General features: G+C 39.2%; 1 protein-coding gene across 8 annotated transcripts in view; it reads left to right on the forward strand.

Moving 5' to 3' along the window:
• CCDC30 (coiled-coil domain containing 30) overlaps positions 1-18,553 on the forward strand; it is a 143,939-nt gene that overhangs the window by 49,851 nt on the left and 75,535 nt on the right. For all 8 annotated transcript variants that reach the window (XM_084874528.1, XM_084874532.1, XM_084874526.1 and 5 more), the window contains 3 exons: positions 6,836-6,998; positions 10,525-10,637; positions 17,031-17,172. In XM_084874528.1, the coding sequence (XP_084730654.1) occupies positions 6,836-6,998; positions 10,525-10,637; positions 17,031-17,172 (418 nt within the window). The remainder of the gene's footprint in view (positions 1-6,835; positions 6,999-10,524; positions 10,638-17,030; positions 17,173-18,553) is intronic.

Below are 18,553 nucleotides of genomic sequence, written 5' to 3' on the forward strand. Positions count from 1 at the left end.
CAGCTGATTGATGATTCTCTCTCATCAATGTTTCTAACTCTCTATCCCTCCCTCTTCCTCTCTAAAAAATCAATAAAATATATTAAAAAACAAAACAAAACATTAACATTTTAAAAAATAATTAAAAAATAAAGACAGAGAGAGAGAGAAACATAAATCAGCTGCCTCTTGCACAACCCCTACTGGGGATGTGCCTGCAACCAAGGTACATGCCTTTGACCAGAATCGAACCTGGGACCTTTCAGTCTGCAGGCAGACGCTCTATCCACTGAGCCAAACCGGTCTTGGCTGAGTGTGGGATTCTTAAGGCAGGGATTATTTCTTGTTCAGGAACATACTCAGTGCACCAGTATATTATCTTGAATGACTGAATTGACTAGGAAATAGCATACTCTGGGATTTGCTTTTCTAATTCTAACATGATTAGCACAAAATGAAGACTAGAATGAAGTTGGTGTTTTGTATTTATCAGCTGTTTTTCTTCAAAGAAGTTTCAAGTACTTTACAAGCATCTTAATCATCAATAAGTTGCTACCAGATATGAGCTGTCATATTTTTTTTGAAATTATTAGGATTATTATAGAATCTTACTTAAATTATCTTGGATGCCATAAACTCCAGTATTTGATGCTTCCTACTTCTGTGGCCCTCAGTGTGATTTACATATATTTTAATAAAAATATTATTTTAGCCACTGAAAAGATATACAGATATCCACATATACTGTGAAGTTCAGAAACTTACTTTCATCTCCAATTAAAAGCTCTAGCACAGGGCTTGACACTCAGTAGGTATTCAGTAAATGTTTAGTGAACATAAAAATGTTTGAATAAGTGAATAAATGAATATAGAGATGAATAATGAATTCACTCAGTGAGGTATAGTAGAAAAATAGTTGTCTCACTGTCACTTCTAGCAGGATGACAGACTATCCTCCTGTTATAATACAACTAAATTCTGAATAAACTACAATACAATAACTATGCCTTTTTAAGCATTACTCACAAAGAGAAAGCCTGAAAGGCAAACATAAATGAGGTAAAACAAAAGTGATGAATGGTAAAAAACTCCTACCTCATAGGATCATTGTGTAAATTAAATGAGTTATAAGCAGTTGGCTTGTATCAGTGTCTAGCACATAGTAAGCACTTGTTTCAGTCAGGTTTTAATTGGAGAAGTAGAACTAACTGTTAGTGGTAATATTGGCCCTCAGTTCTTGACTTCATGCAGGAAAGATTTACAACACAAGTCCATATGTTTTTGAGAGTTTAATGAAAGCTAGGGACAGTAAAACAGAAAAAGCTTAAGATAGAAGAGGCAAGATCATAGCAACAGGAGTGAGCCTGGGTGAGTCTGCCTTGACCCTTTGGAAGGAAAGTTCACAGAGGCAGAAGTGAGCTACAAGAGCACATATTCCAACTTTCCAAGAGTAAAAAACAAAATGCCTCTGTTCTGCCCTCCAGATCTTCTACAAAATATCTCTTGTAGCCCACTCTAAACAGAAACATGCATGGACAGAATTCCTAGCCAAGATGACACATTAGGAAGACTCTACTAAAAAGTGTTGTTGTTGCATTATTTGATGTTATTGTTACTGTTATCATCATCATCACCATCATCATCAATGAAGTGAAAAATGTTCATTTTGGCTGGAACAAAATGTTTGGGGATTAGGAGAGTGGCAAGAAAATGAAGCTAGAAGGGTAAGCTAGGCCTGGTCATGATGAGCCTAACTGGCCACGTTGAGTTTGGACTTGTTCATGGGAGATAATGGTCTGCAGTTTTCCTATTTGTGATATCCTTCCCTGGTTTTGGTATTAGTTTAATGCTGCCTATTAGAATTAGTTAGAAAGTATCCCCTCTTCAATTTTTCTGGGAGAGATTATAGATAATTGGTATAATTTTGAAACCGTACAGCCAATGGTTCCGGGCTGCCTTTCACTAGTTGAGCCAATTAAGCAGAGACAGGGTTGAATACTGAATGTGTGTTTATTCCAATAATGGGAGAGCAGCAGGTCATCCCCAAATATCTGCTCTGCACTCCCTCCCCCCATAAGCCAGTTGTTATGTGGAGAAGAAGGACAAAGATTACATGGGAAAGTAGGCAAAAGAAATAAGAATGGGTATGCAAAATAAAAATGGGCAAGCAGGGATGGGGAAGTAGGGAAAAGGAATAAAATTGGGTGTAATGGTTACAGGTTACAGGCAGTGCCTGCTGGGGGTTTGCAAAGGATGGCGCCTTCAGTCTTGCCTGGCAACAGGTTGTTAACCTTTCCATGATAATAGGCAGTTCTCTGATGAGGAAGATGGGCTTATCTCCAGTTAGCTCCAATCCCAGCCAGGATAGAATGTACTTTCTTTAATCAGAACAAAGCACTCATGATTAACAGAGCATAATTAACATTTCTTATAACTATAGCTGGTTTCCACTATTCTATTTCTCCCTCCCATCCCTAACAATTGTTAAGGAAGAAGTACATTATTCAAACCTGTAAAGAATTTTTGTGAGTTTATTTGAGCCAAACTGTCAACTGTTGCTAGGAAGAAGAATCTCAACACTTTGAGACAATACAATGCTCCAGAGAATGGAGGTTTTTCACCTATTTTTATAAATCACCATCAAAGAAGGAGAAAGTGGGTTACATGAAATCCATTGGTGCTAGATTAGGGAGGTGGGAGAAAAGCAAAGGGGAGGGAGTTACTTCTGGGATTGGATAAAAAGTAAAATGATAGACACATGCTTCTTTTACCTAGGTGAGCATAGGATAGTTAACAGTCAACAATTAACACATAACAATTAATACAAATAGCAGTAACAATGAGGGAATGTGTGGCCCTGGTGCATTGGTTTGTCCTGAAGGGTCCAGAAAAAAAGGGAATTTACAAGTTACCCCAGTATTCCAAAGGTGTGTTATCTAAATGCAAAAAGACAATAGGCTCAGTTAAGATCAAAGTTGATCTTTGTCAGGGATGATAGTGGAGAGCAGCAGAGTTTGCTACCTCCAAATATGCCTCTTTGGGATAGTGAGTATTTTATTTAAGCTGGCTAATTTTAACCTGTTAACCAGGGAGTTCCCTTTTTAATTATGCAACCTGTAACGGGCGCATACTCTTTCACTAGGACGTGTCAGTATGTCACGACCAGAGGACCTAAGTTCATATTATTATTATTTTTTTATTTATACTTAATTAAAATAAATGAAATATATATTTTTTCATTTATTTATATATAAAGCACAAAGGAAAATACAAAATTACAAACAAATAGAAAAGAATACCAACAAAAAAAAATGGAAACATCGAATTAAAAAATTATAAATTTTACAAACAATTACAAAGATTACAAAAAATATATACCGTCCCTCTCAGGGCGCAACATATATTTCAAGGATGTATTCATATGTCCTACCCGTTCCCAATATTGTTTACGTTTGACGTATTTATAGGTCCCTCTCGGTTAACAGGTTAAGAAACTGGAGACAGAGGAGAACCTCTGAAAGGAAAGTAGAAGTTATTCTTTGTAAAAGGACATTTACATTTGTAAGGTGTTTCCCTCACTATTCCATGAAGAGGAGGACATCTCTAGAAATTATCAATGGAGAAGGTGTAAACAATAATAATATGCTTGTTACTGTGCTTTTTCTGGTAACCTTCCATAACTGACTCCCCACCGCCACCATCTTTTTTTTTTGTCTTTAGCTGAAGATAAAGGTGAAGGCTTTTGACATCTTGACAAGTTATTCAGTGTTCCTGAAGCTCTCCCTTTTTTTGCAGGAAGTATATGTTATTAAACTTCAGTTTGTTTTTCTCCTGCTAATCTGTCTCATGTTAATTTAACTATTAGACCAGCCAGAAGAACCAGAGTTGGTGGTGAAATGGCACCAGGGATTTGACCTGTGGAGTCAGACCTTCAGTACTTGAGTTCTGGCTAAGGATTCAGATCCAAGACTCAAACTATAAGAGCAAGTTTATTAGAAAGCTTCAGAGATAGAAGTGAGCTGTAGAAGAAATGGCTCAGGAAACAAGTTACAAAGACAAAAGAAGGGTCTTTGGAGAGAGATTGGTACCAGCCTGCTCCTGGCGGGAGGGAGAGCCGCACTGGGTCCTCTGTCTTAGGGTATTTATCTGGAGGTCTCAGGGGCGGATCCCAATAGCATATTCATCAGCTTCCCATGTGTGTCCTTTTGGGGATGTGGTCCCTACTGCTTGGTCAGTGCCAGAGCAGGGGGTCATTAGTCAATGCTGCTGGTCCTGATGTCAGTCATGGTATTGCTTGTCTGGTTTTGCAGCTTTTCTGAGCCTGGAGCTGAAACAACTGAGGCCTAGATGTTATCTCTGGGGCTAAATGCTTAAAGGAGTGGTCATGCAAGGGCCTGCCTGGGAGTTGCACGAAATCACTCTTCAACACCCTGTTCCTCCTCCAAGGGGGTCTACCACATGACTATGACATGCCAGTGGAGGAAAGGTCAGGGGAGGGTCCAAGCCGCATGACCATCAATATGCCAGAGGAGGAAAGGTTACACAGGGAGCAAGATCCTTGTTTTCCCAGTTCTGCCTGTTGCTAGTCACCTGGGGCTTTTTGCCCTGGTGACCTTTTGTTCCTGGCCTATCCGTCCTACTCTGCTCTTGTCTGTCTAACTGAAGGGAAGAGGAAAATTTTTTTCTCCCTGACCATAGTGATGATCCCTCTTTCACTCCTTGTATTAGTAATTTATGTTTTCTGTTTCTTGGTTAGCCTAGTTAGAGGTTTATCGATATCACTGATCTTTTCAAAGAGCCAGCTTAAGTTTCATGGTTTCTCTATTGTTTTCCTGTTTTCAATGTCATGGTTTTCTGATCTAATTTTTATTGTTTCTTTTATTCTGCTCAATTTAAGCTTATATTGGTCTCTTTCTCTAGTTTTCCTAAGGTGGAAACTTAGATGGTTTATTTTTTTCATCTTTTATAATATTTGCATCTAATGCTATAAATTTCTTTTTAAGCACTCTTTTTGATGCACCTCATGAATGTTATAAGTTGTATTTTCATTTTCATGTCAAATAAACATAGTTCAAAATATTTTTTAATTTCTTGAGACTTTTTTTTTCAAATGCATTTTTTAGAACTGTTTGTTTAATCACTAAATATTTTGGGATTTTCCAGCTATCTTTCTGTAACTGATTTATTTCATACTATTCTTTTAAATAGATGTACAGCATCCTGTTACATCTATCATTATTCATGTAAAATGCATTTTAGACACTTTTGTTTTTATAAATAACTAGAGTCCCGGGCATGAAATTCATGCCCAGGGGAAGGGGTGTCCCTCAGCCTGGCCTGCCCCCTCTTCCAATCCAGGACCCCTCGGGGGATGTCCAACTGCCAGTCTGACATCCCTCTTGCAGACATCTCTCTCTCAATCTGGGACTGCTGGCTCCTAACTGCTTGCCTGCCTTCCTGATTACCCCTAACCACCTCTGCCTCAGCCCTCGCCGCTGCAGCTTCTTCCGGAAGGACATCCAGAAAGTTGTTCGGCTGTCCAGTCTAATTAGCATATTACGCTTTTATTATTATAGAATTAATATAGATGGTATTGTTATCAAACAGGAAAAGTGCATCCACCTGGCACTAGTAGAGCCAAACACTAAACACCAAGAATTACAGTGGAGAAATATTTGCTAACTTACTATATGTGGCAACACCCCACAGAATGGGAAGCTAATGCTCAAAAACCTGAGCACCCCAATGGCATGTAGGTTATATAGGGTGAATCACAAGACACTGTGGGTTAGGGTTTGAGAGCTCTGGCATCCCTCTGCCCAGTTTTTTTTGGAAAGTAGCCAGGGAGTCCTTCCGCCTTAGGACACAGGAGCTGAAACATAACTTAGGTAAAGAGAGTAGTACCTTTAGCTTAGCAGAACCCATACCTTGTGACCCTTAGTGAAGGGGCGGCCATTGTTTTTGTTGCCTCGGGGTTAATGACTAGTAAGGGAAGATCTAAGCTTATAGGGCAGGCTGTGAAGAAACTGAATAGAATACTGGGGTTACATAGCAGAAACCATACGCTAAATCAGGACCCTCGGTTTCACTATAAAGAACACTTTCTACACAAGACTTTGCAACTGCAATGAAATATGTATTATACTAAGGCGAGTTTACGATGCTGTAATATCAGATAGCAAGGAGATCTAACCTGGTCTAGAGAGCTCAAGAAAGCCTTCCTCTAAGAAAGCTATTTAAGCTGAGACGAAGGCAGTTGGCATGGGGAAAGCTAAGTAGAGAATATTAGGCAAAGGAAGGCCTGTGGAAGAGGAAGACAGGGAAAAGGTTGGAGTTGCAGAGGAGGAATAAGTGTGGAGAATGACATGTTTCAGGGAATGAAAAAAGCTTATTTGGGGGGAGTTCATTTTGGCTGGCACAAAATGTCTGTGGGTATAGGGAGTGGCACGAAAATGAGGCTGGAGAGGTAAGCTAAAATGAGGCTAGCTAGCAAGCCATATTTAAGAGTTTGAACTTTATCTTAAAGTTCAGGGGAACACCCTGGCCAACTGGCATAGTTGGTAGGAGTGCTGTCCCTCGCTCTGAAGGATCACGGGCTCCATTCCTGGTCCAGGCACATACCCAGTTGCAGGTTTGATCCCATTTTGGGGCACATACAGGAGGCAACCAATCCATGTTTCTCTCTCACATGAATGTTTCTCTCTTTCTTTCTCTTCCTTCCTCTGTCTCTAGAATCAGTGAAAAGCATATCCTTGGATAAGGATTTAAAAAACAAAAACAATTTTATCTCAAAGAGTTTCATTTGCAAAGCTTCGCAATTCACGGTGTGATTTTAATGTATATTAATTGTCCTCAGGAAACACCTAGATCATGATATAAATGAGCTACGACAAAAAGTGAAAATATTACTGGATAAAGAGAATATACTAGAAACGACCAGTTCTCAGCAACAACACAGAATTCAGCAACAAGAGGCCCAACTTAAACAACTGGAAAATGAAAAAAGAAAGTCTGATGAGGTAAGAAAGTAAATAGACAGGCTTCTCAGCTTTCCAGTTCCCAGAGAGCAGCGGTTTTCAATCAGTGTGCCACAAAACATTTTTAAACATGCAGTATCTCACTGTTTAGTCAGGGGCATTGACTTCTTTTCCGTTAGATTGTCAAAAAAATGACTACACCCAACATAACAATAGCCATCTGGTATAAATGAATCGAAATTATGCTTTTTTTGTGTGTCAGATCAGCAAAAACTATAATATATTTTGTTTTGCAACAGAATTTTATTTTTTTATTTTTTAATATATTTTATTGAATTTTTACAGAGAGGAAGGGAGAGAGATAGAGAGCTAGAAACGTCGATGAGAGAGAAACATCGACCAGCTGCCTCTTGCACACTCCCCACCAGGGATGTGCCCGCAACCAATGTACATGCCCTTGACGGAATCGAACCTGGGACCTTTCAGTCCGCAGACCGATGCTCTACCACTGAGCCAAACCGGCTTGGCAGAACTAGAAATGTTGATGAGAGAGAAACATTGACCAGCTTCCTCCTGCACTCCCCCCACCCCCCACCGGGGATGTGCCCGCAACCAAGGTACATGCCCTTGACCAGAATTGAACCTGGGACCTTTCAATCCACAGGCTGACGCTCTATCCACTGAGCCAAACAGGTTTCGGCTGCCACAAAATTTTAGTAACTAGTGGATATGTGCCATGAGATGAAATAGGTTGCAGATTGCTGCCATGGAGCAGTAGTTAATAACTTATTGAGTGCCTAGCACTTTACCCATTCATTTAGTCAGGGTTCAGTCAGGAAAGCAGAATTTACTGTAGGTATTTCAAGCAAGAAGGGATTTAACACAAGGAATAACATCCTTATAAAACTGTTGCAGACATTTCTCTCTCAATCTGGGACTGCTGGCTCCTAACCACTCGCCTGCCTTCCTGATCACCCCTAACCACCTCTGCGAGTTAGGGATAAGTAGAAGATCAGAAAGAATTGCTATGGCCAGGCCACCCCAAACTCCTTATTCCTCTCATTTCTGTTGTAACACACTTTATACCAATCATGTCGTCTCCCAAAGTACTTCATGACAGGCAACTATAAACTATAATCTAATCGACCCTTATGTCATGGGTGTCTAATACTAGTGACAAGATTATACTTGCCTTTACCTCTAACCTGGTCAGATAACCAATCTTTGAGCTTCCCATATTTGAGGACCTGTTCACTGGAGCCATTTCTAGAACCAGATACTTTATTAGTCAGGGTTAGCTCAGAAAAACAGCTTTCACTTTAGTATAGACTTCAAGCTGGAAGGCTTTTTTTTTTTTTCTCTTCTTTTTTTGTTAATCCTCACCTGAGGATATTTTTCCATTAATTTTTTAGGGAGAGTGGAAGAGAGAGGGAAAGTCAGAGGGAAACATCAATGTGAGAGAGACACATTGATTGGTTGCCTCCTGCATGAAACCCGACCAGGGTCCCAGCCGGGAGGAGCCTTCAACCAAGGTATGTGCCCTTGACCCGAGGCTCTATCCACTGAGCCAAACCGGCTAGGGTGAGCTGGAAGACTTTTTATATAGGTAATTAGATGCTTGCAAAACTATTGGAAAGGCTGGTGGAGCAAAAGTCAAGGCAAAGAGCTGCAGAAAATCTGAAAGAGCAGAAATCACAGAGAGCTACTCCCGTGTCAGAAGCTGGAGCCACTGTAAGCTTTCTTCAGCAGAAAGGCTTTGTCAATTTACATCCTATCAATATCATACCTTTACTCAGCACAGAATACTAGGTGTACTGGTTAATAATGACAGGTTTTGTAATCAAAGAAAACAATAATTTCAAGAGAAACGTCAAAAGTGCTTTATTCAAAGTAATGTCCATCACTAGCTACACATTTCCCCATCTTTCAGGCAATTTGTAGAACTTTTCTTGTTTGAGGAAAACCATTCAGGGACCCAATTGTTTCCACTTCATACATTTTGAAGTGCTGCTCAGAAAGTGCGTGTGCCATCGATCAGAACAAGTGGTAATCTGAAGGAGCAAGGTCTGGTGAATACTGCGGGTGGGTTAATACTTCCCAGACAAGATCTTTTAACGTATCTTTAACTGGTTTTGAAATGTGTAATGGTGCAGCAGCATGAAGCAAAGTTACTTTGCTGTGTCTTCTGGCACATTCTGGTCATTTCATGATCAAAGTGTGGTTTAAATTGATTATTTGTTGTCAGTAGTGATCAGTATTAATGGTTTCACTTGGTTTTAGAAGCTTATAATACACCACACCTTCCTGATCCCACCAAACGCAGAGCACTGTCTTCTTTCCGAAGCAATTTGGCCTTGCAGTTGATGTTGATGGTTGAACTGGATCAACCCATGATTTTGTGCTTTTGGGATTCTCAAAATAAATTCACTTTTCATCGCCAGTCACAATTCGATGCAAAAAAAGACTTTCTTTCGTGACATTGAAGCAACATTTTACTGATGACTTTTCAGTTTTCCGTTTGTCTTTCGTTCAGTTGATGTGGCACCCATTTTCCTTCCTTTAATCTTTCCATTACTTGTAAATGATCAGAAATTGTTTGCTGAGCAACATTTAATCTTTCTGCAAGTTGTTTTTGAATTTGACATGCATCTCCATCCAATAATGCTTGTAATTGTTTGTCTTTTTCTGTTGACCTGGATGTTCTTTGTCTTTCACATCAAAATCATCACTTTTAAAGTGTTTAAACCAGTGTTTACGAGTATCTTGAGATGGAGCATGTTCACCATAACCGAAGTATACGATAACTTTTTCTTCAAAATAAAGTAATGAATTAAAACTTCCCACAAATGTTCTTTTTTTGGCATGAAATTTGACATTTTTAAGCATAAAAATATCTATGATGTTAACACCTTCAGCAAATTTTATATATGAAGTTTTGAAGCTTGCTGTCAATACAACAAAATAGCATATATATTAAATCGCATATATATCAACCTATTTGTAACTCTATCTATTGAAAAAAATCCGCCTTATTAACTGGTACACCTAGTATTCTCATTTTAAAAGATGTTTTTCACCCCTAGCTGATTTTGCTCAGTGGATAGAGGCACAAAATCATGGGTTGGCCGAAAACCGGTTTGGCTCAGTAGACAGAGATTCGGCCTATGGACTGAAAGGTCCCAAGTTCTATTCCGATCAAGGGCATGTACCTTGGTTGCGGGCACATCCCCAGTAGGATGCAGCAGGAGGCAGCTAATTGATGTTTCTAACTCTCTATCCCTCTCTCTTCCTCTCTGTAAAAAATCAATGAAATATATGAAAAAAATATTTTTTTTAAATATTAAAAAAAAAAAATCATGGGTTGATCCAGGTCAACCATGCAGACTGAAAGGTCACAGGTTCCATTCTGGTCAAGGATACATGCCAGGGTTGCGAGCTCGATCCCCAGTAGGGGGTGTGTAGGACGCAGCCGATCAATAATTCACTCTCATCATTGATATTTCTCTCTCTCTTTTCCTCTCCCTTACTCTCTGAAATCAATAATATATGTATATTAAATGTTTTTCAGTATCTCAAGAGCTATCAGGAATTGTCAGAGAAGGTGTCTGGGTTGCAACAAGAAAAGGAAGCTCTACATAAAGAATATGGGGAATTTTTGAAGCAGCTTGATGTCCATGTGAGGTAAACAAAAACAAGTTCTCTTTGGGAGGGAAATGTTTGCTTTGCCACCAATACACCCTTCTCACTTGCCTTCGGGCTTTTTCTCCTCACTATTTTCCTCAACCTGGACCACCCTCTCCCCATTTCAACTCTTTATTTCAAATCATACTTCTTAGACTTTCTCTAAGACGCCTTTCTTGACACTACCAGCCTGGGCTGGGAGAAACGTTCATTCTCTGTCTTCCTATATCCTTTAGTATATGCCTCTCTGTACTTAATTAAGAATTTTCTATGTTGTTTTCAAATAATGTGACTTATTGCCTGTCTTCCTCACCATACTGTTGACTTTTCAGGGACATGGGCCACAGTCTCACTCATTTTTTTATCCATAATCCCTGGTATATATAGTAGGTGCTCAATAAAAATGAGAGCTCCTGGAATTCCTGCTCTTTCATTCCATTTCCTGGTCATCGTTCCACCAAATTTCTCCCACTGTCCTCTGCCTTGAAATGTAGCACAGTAGTTCGAATATGGACTCTGGAGCCATACTGCCTTGTTACAAATCTTGGTTCTACTAGAAAGTAGCCATGTGACCTTGGGTGAGTTATGTAAACTCCTTGTGTCTGAGGGCTCTCATCTTTAAAATGGGCAAAAGAACAATTCTTATCTCATAAAGTTCTTGTGAGAATTAAATGAGTAAACATGCAAAGTGCTTCCTTAGAACAGTGTCTAGTACACAACTGTTATTATATCTATTCATTTCTTGTGTTTTCTCTATGACCAATTTCTCTGCTTTCATCTCTGTAGTCTTATTTTATTCCTTTATAGACTGAAGTTTCTTATTCTTTTACTAGTATGTTCTTATCTACTATGTTGATGATGGTAATGATGATGACTTAAAAACCATTATTTACTGCTGTCTAGCAGAGAATATTTTTCAGAGTCATTAGTATTCATTATCTTGCTTTGATTATTATATTACTGAAAAATGTAGAAATCATGGTCAAGGGAGTACATGTTGTTTAGTTCATGCTGCTTACAAATCTTAGACGAGAACTCAGTCCCCTGATAACCTATGCAATGCTCTTTCTACGTTAGAGGAGGTAAGAGGATGAAGTAATGGATCTCTACATAAAATGCCACAATGGCCGGGACTGGTTTGGCTCAATGGATAGAGCGTCGGCTTGGGGACTGAAGGGTCCCGGGTTCCATTCCGGTCAAGGGCATGTACCTTGGTTGCAGGCATATCCCCGGTGGGGGGTGTGCAAGAGGCAGCTGATCGATGACTCTCTCTCATCGATGTTTCTAGCTCTCTATCTCTCTCCCTTCCTCTCTGTACAAAATCAATAAAATGTATTTTTAAAAAATAAAATAAAATAAAATAAATAAAATGCCACAATGCTTGTCAGAGAAATTGATATTTAATATATAATGCTGATACATGTCAGGTAAATATCAAACTCCAAAAATAAAATTACATTTGATTTTTAGGGAGTTACATTTTCTTTTAGGGAGTTACATTTTCTTTTTTTTAAATATATTTTACAGAGAAGAAGGGAGAAGGATAGAGAGTTAGAAACATCGATCAGCTGCCTCCTGCAGACTCCCTACTGGATATATGCCCGCAACCAAGGTACATACCCCTGACCGGAGTCAAACCAGGGACCCTCCAATCCGCAAGCCAACACTCTATCCACTGAGCCAAACCAGTCAGGGCAGAAGTTACATTTTCTTTTAAAAATTTTTTATTGATTTCAGAGAGGGAAAATGAGAAAGAGATAGAAACATCAATGATGTGAGAGAATCATTTATCAGTTGCCTCATGCATGCCCCACACTAGGGATTGAGTCCACAGCCCAAGCATATGCCCTGGCTGGGAATTGAACTGTGACCTCCTGGTTCATAGGTTGATGCTCAACCATTGAGCCATGCCAGCCAAGGCAACAATGCAAATTTTTTAATGGAAAAAACACACACCTAGAATCCATCCCATGTTCACTCCTTGTTCTCTGTCAACAATATACCTTTTTGATTTTACTATCCTAGAAAGAAAAAAGGTTATGTTCTCTTCTTCTTAATATCATCTCATAAGCACTGTTGCTACAGTCTTTCAATTTGCTTATTTTTTTTTTTTATTTTTTTTTTACACCCCTCCCCCCCCCAACCCCCTCAATTTGCTTATTTTTTAAAGCATAATATTTCATTGAGTTGAAACAGTGCCCATTAAATTGGGTTTGATTGCTAAAGAAGACTAACAGAACCCCCGTGACAGTGCTTACAAAGGTACAGCTCTGCAGGAGAAGGACACAATGTGCAACAGAATAGAGTCAGGATACATGCCATACCCATGACTGTCTCACAGCAGGCAGTCCGAGCAGTTAGGCAGGAGCCCCCGAGGTCTTCCCTCTGTAAGGGCCCGGCCTGAAAGCTACTCCTCTCGCTGGTCACGAACCACAGACGTGCACTCAACACTTCACAACCAGGGATCCCAAATGGAATCTCTACTAAGATTTATTTATTTATTTATTTATTTAAATACTCTGCTGGTCATGTGAGTATATCTCTGCAATGTAATCAGCCTTCAAGAGCCGAGCCTGAAGAGCAGAGCCTTCCCGGGTTCTCACTGAGACTCGTGCAAATCATCAATCTTATTGTTATCAATAAACAGTGCTGACAAGGTTGTGTAAATGGCCAGGAAACTCCTTGGACCTATGGTTACAAAGCAACACACTTGCAATCAGTATTTTCATTCCTTGACCAGTGGTCAGTGCCAAGAACTTTAGCAAAACAGCTCAGGGCAATTCTAGGTCTGCTGGAGTCATAACAGTCCTGATTTAGTGAAAATTACTCACTGATCTGTGATTGATATTTTTATTTGAAATAACACTGAAAAATGTTTTTCATTTAAAATTATTTTTATAAAAAATAAAATAAATAAAATAAAATTATTTTTATAGCCTGGCCAATGTGGCTCAGTGGTTGAACATTGGCCCAGGAACCCAGAGGTCACTGGTTCAATTCCCAGGTTGCAGACTCGATCCTCATTGGGGGGCATGCGGGAGGCAGCAGATAGATGATATTCCTTTCTCATTGATGTTTCTCTCTATCCCTCTCTTTTCCTCTCTCTCAAAAAAAATCAATAAAACATTTTAAAATTAATTTTTATAGAATATATTCCCAGAAATGGAATTACTGGTCAAAAAGCTGTAATAACAGCTTGACAAACATTCAGAAGCATCATACCAAAACTTTGCCATCATTATTTAAGAATAGCAATTTCACCACATCTTCATTAGTATTGGGTGCTGCCATTGATGAAATTTTCACAATATTCTTTTTTTAAATTGAGGTATAACTTACTTATAATAAATGCACAGATTTCAAATGTACAATTTGATGAGTTTCCACAAATGTATACACCAACATAACCACTACTTCAGTCAAGATACAGAACATTTCCATTATCCCTTAAAGTTCTCTCTGACTTTTTTGCAGTGGATCTGTATCTCCTGCTCCCCCACCCCCACCCACTCCCAGGCATTCATTCTTCCGGTTTCTGTCTCTCCTAAAACTTCATCGAGGAGGAATCCTACTGCATGTAATCTTTTGTGTCTGAACTTCTTGTGCTTAACATGTGCTATGAATTTTAATGCTTACATGGTCATAAATTACTTCATTATTATTTTATTTTGAATTTTTTGATGGGCAGTGAGGCTGAGTATTTTTCTGTGTTATTTGACAGTGGATCCTAACACTAACTGCATATGCCTGGTCCCAACATAGATTAACGAAAGCATTATCTTCAGATAAGGCTTGGGGATTAACATTCTGCTAAAAGCTTCCCCATGTGATGCTGACTTGCATGCAGGCTGAAAACTCAGATTTAGGAATGAAAATGGAAAGAACTGTCAAAACTCTAGGTTCAAAAAATACCACACAAAAAAGTTCCCATAAACAACAACAAAAACCCTCTAGGTTCATTTCTGTTTTCATTCCCCTGATCCCCCAATCCTGACCTTTACAGACAATGCTCTTTTTTCCCATGTTTTCCCAACCACTCTTCCAGAGGAACAAATTCCTTGCTTCTTTGAGGTAAAAATAATAGAAAGACCATCTGGTTTTACTTAAACATAAGCTAAAAGCTGTCCCTAAATTTTAGAGCATCAGGATTGTGCAGCCTCAAGTGCTAGTACAATAGTTAACAAAGCCACGTGTTCAACAGACAAGTTGGCCAACAGAACTTCTGACCAAACCCAGAGGTGTGCCAAACATCGAGCCAGCAACGGCAAGGGAAGGGCTGAGCCCTCACTTTACTGCATCAACATAATCTTCAGACCATGCCTAACAGGACAGGAAGAAACCTAAACATGCCAAAACCGGTTTGGCTCAGTGGATAGAGCGTCGGCCTGCAGACTGAAGGGTCCCTGGTTCAATTCCTGTCAAGGGTGCCTGGTTGCAGGCACATCACCAGTGGCGGGAGAAGGGGGGGAGGGGGGGGCGATGAAGGAGGCAGCTCATGGATGATTCTCTCTCATCGATGTTTCTAACTCTCTGTTCCTCTCTCTTCCTCTCTGTAAGAAATCAATAAAATATATTAAAAAAAAAAAAAGAAAGAGAAAAGAAACCTAAACATCCAGCAATAGGAACTACCCTGTTTCCCCAAAAATAAGACAGTGTCTTATATTAATTTTTTCTCCCAAAGTTGCGCTAGGTCTTATTTTCAGGGGATGTCTTATCTTTCCATGCGCTAGGTCTTATTTTCGGAGGATGTCTTATTTTCGGAGAAACACGGTAGTTAGATCTAGTATAATACATTCATGGAACATATTACAACTGAAGGAGATGGTGGCTATGAAGACTAGATAGCATGGGAAAATCATTATGATATAATCAGTGACAAGAGCATAAGATAAAAGTTTTAATGTAGACCATTTAAACAAAAGATGCTTACAAAAAGACTAACAGGAAATACAACAGTATTACAATACTGATCATATTGGAAGTTGGATTTTTTTCCAAATTTTCTAAATTTAGTATGTGCCAAATTTTCCTTTCTTAAAATTAAAAAAAGGTGTTTTTATTGATTTCAGAGAGGAAGAGAGAGAGAGAAACAACAGTGATGAGAGAGAATCTGGGATCAAGCCTACAACCCAGGCATGTGCCCTGACCAGGAATTGAACCATGACCTTCTGGTTCATGGGTCGATGCTCAACCACTGAACAACACTGGCCTGGCAAAATTTCCTCTTTAAGACTGAATAATATTCTATTGTATGTACACACCCTATCTTGTTTATCTGTTCATCAGTTGGTGGAAATGTGGGTAGTTTCCACCTATTGGTTTTTGTGAATGGTGTTACTATAAACATTCATATACATGTTTTTATGCACGTTTTCTTTTTTAAAAAATATGTTTTTATTTATTTTAGAGAGAGAAAAAAACATCAATGAGAAAGAAAAACATCAATACACTGCCTTATGTGTGTCCCCTACTGGGGATTGAGCCCACAACCTGGGCATGAGCCCAACTGGGAATTGAACCAGTGACCTCTTAGTGCATATGAAGATGCTCAACCAACTGAGCCACACCAGCTGGGCCATGTTTTCATTTTCTTGGACTTTCTCTAGGAGTGGAACGGCTGGATCATATGGCTCTATATTTAATCATTTGAGGAACTGCCAGGCTTTCTCCAAAGTGGCTGTACCATTTGATATTCCTAATACCAGTGTATGAGAGTTTCAATGTTTCCACATCCTTTTTTATCTTAGCCATCCTAGTGGCTGTGAAGTTATATTTCATTATAGCTTTCATTTGTGTTTCCTTAATAGCTAATAATGTTGAACATCTTTTTCTGTGCTTATTGGCGGTAAGATTTATGTCAGAATTATAATAAAGTCTTGAGCAGAGACTTATATAGGATTTGCGTTTAGAAGCCCAGACTAAATGAGTCTGGTCATTTAGAAGTCTAGACTCAAGGTAAAGACTGAGAGCAGACCTAGTTATCTGGAAAATAAACAATATTGAAGCAGGTTATATTACTATACAAGGGCATAGCTAAGAACTGGAAAATTTAAAAATGACGACTGAATCAGTGGAGCAGGGGTCAGAAGTCAAGGAGTTTCCAAATTTAAACTTGTAAGCATAGCTTACACTCGTCAGCTCAAGACCAAGATAAGCCAGAGACTTGAGTCCATGGTGATGAATAAAAACTGGTGTTCTCGGGGAGGTTATCCTTGGTCCATTCCCCTACTTGAGGGCAAAAAGTACTGCAGAGCTGAGGCAGGACAAGTATCCCTGTCCGGTGCCAGGTCCTGACAAAGCAAGAAGAGGAAACCCAAGAGAGGTGCGTATTGAGGAGGTAAAATAAAATACCACTGGGTTCAAGTGTGCCTGTCTTTTAATTTATTTTTATAGAAACTATAATAAAAAATATCATCATCACAAAACCAAGCTTCATAGAGTCAAGAGTCATTTCGTTCATGAAGTAGAGCTTCGAGATGAGAGAATTAAACTACTTGAAAATGAACTTGGAATACTGCAGCAAAAATTAGAAAAGGTGAGAGTTAAAAAGGTGACAAGCTCACTGATGATGCTGGTCCTGGAAAACCCACTCATTTTAAAAATTTATTTGTGGCCTCTTCATAGCCCATGTTTTCATGTTTTTTCTCTGCACCTTCTTTCAATGTCTTCTTTGCACCTTCTTTGCCAAAAAGGATTTAAGACTCCTAGTAGTGTTCAAACTGGACCCTGAAAATAGTCTGCACTGCCTGCATATAATTGTGTCTTGCCATCAAGTGAAAATATATTTTCTTTTCTTTTTTAATATTTTATTGATTTTTCACAGAGAGGAAGGGAGAGGGATAAAGAGCTAGAAACGATGAGAGAGAAACATCAACCAGCTACCTCTTGCAAACCCCCTACTGAGGATGTGCCCACAGCCAATGTACATGCCCTTGACCGGAATCGAACCTGGGACCTTTCAGTCCGTAGACCGACGCTCGATCCACTGAGCCAAACCACTTTCGGCAAAAATATATTTTCTTAAACACCCTTCAGCAAAGAGTTCTGAAACACCTTCAGTAACTCATTCCTTCCTAATTTTTATAACCCCTCATTTGCCTCAAACTCCTGTTAGTTTTAAATGACAGAGAAAATAGGTAATCCATATTTCTTTATCAATCTTTAATTAGTGCCTACAAGCTTATTTCTAAATATTCATGTTTGCCGTATTGCCATTATGACTTGCTGGTGTATGGATAGGGAGGACATGGGGAAGGTTGATGGAATCCAAAGTAGAATGGTCTTGAGATCATTAAACTACATACATTTAAAAAGGAGAGCAATGGACTCTGCCAGTAATGTTTTCCCTTCATCTTCCTCATCTGTGACTTGGGGGAAATATATCCCTCCCTCACCAGGATTAAAATATGAAATGGCTAAAGTGGTACCTGGCACATATAAATTTTTGTAGCCTTCTTTTTGGTATAAAATCTCTTAGGCACATGTTTTTCAATGGATGCACAGTTCTCAAGAGAAATTGTTACTAGAATTGGAAATCGCCTAGAGAAGACCCACAGTGGTCCAGATTTTGCTTATTTTAGGGCACATTGACCAGAACCCTGAGCATTAAAAAGCTGGGCTCACTTTCTAAGCACCAAATGTCCAGAAAATAATGTCACCTTTTGGGGCTTAATTTTTCAGCCTTCTCTATATACAGCGAACCAGTTGAGTCCTCTGACTGTTGTGACCATCTAAACCAGATGTCCCAAAAATATTTTACCCTATTATTGGAGCAAGAGTCCTAATTTTTTTGGTTCAAAGAAGTATGGTATTTCCAAAGGGCAGGGTGTCAGTAGCCTGCCCCATTCAATGGCCTTACTAATCCAGTTGTAGCTGCATAGAGTATTATTTTGGGATGGCTCCTTCTATACTCAATA

This window comes from Pipistrellus hanaki (genome assembly GCF_964339955.1).
Source record: "Pipistrellus hanaki genome assembly, chromosome: 2".
NCBI lineage: Eukaryota > Metazoa > Chordata > Mammalia > Chiroptera > Vespertilionidae > Pipistrellus > Pipistrellus hanaki.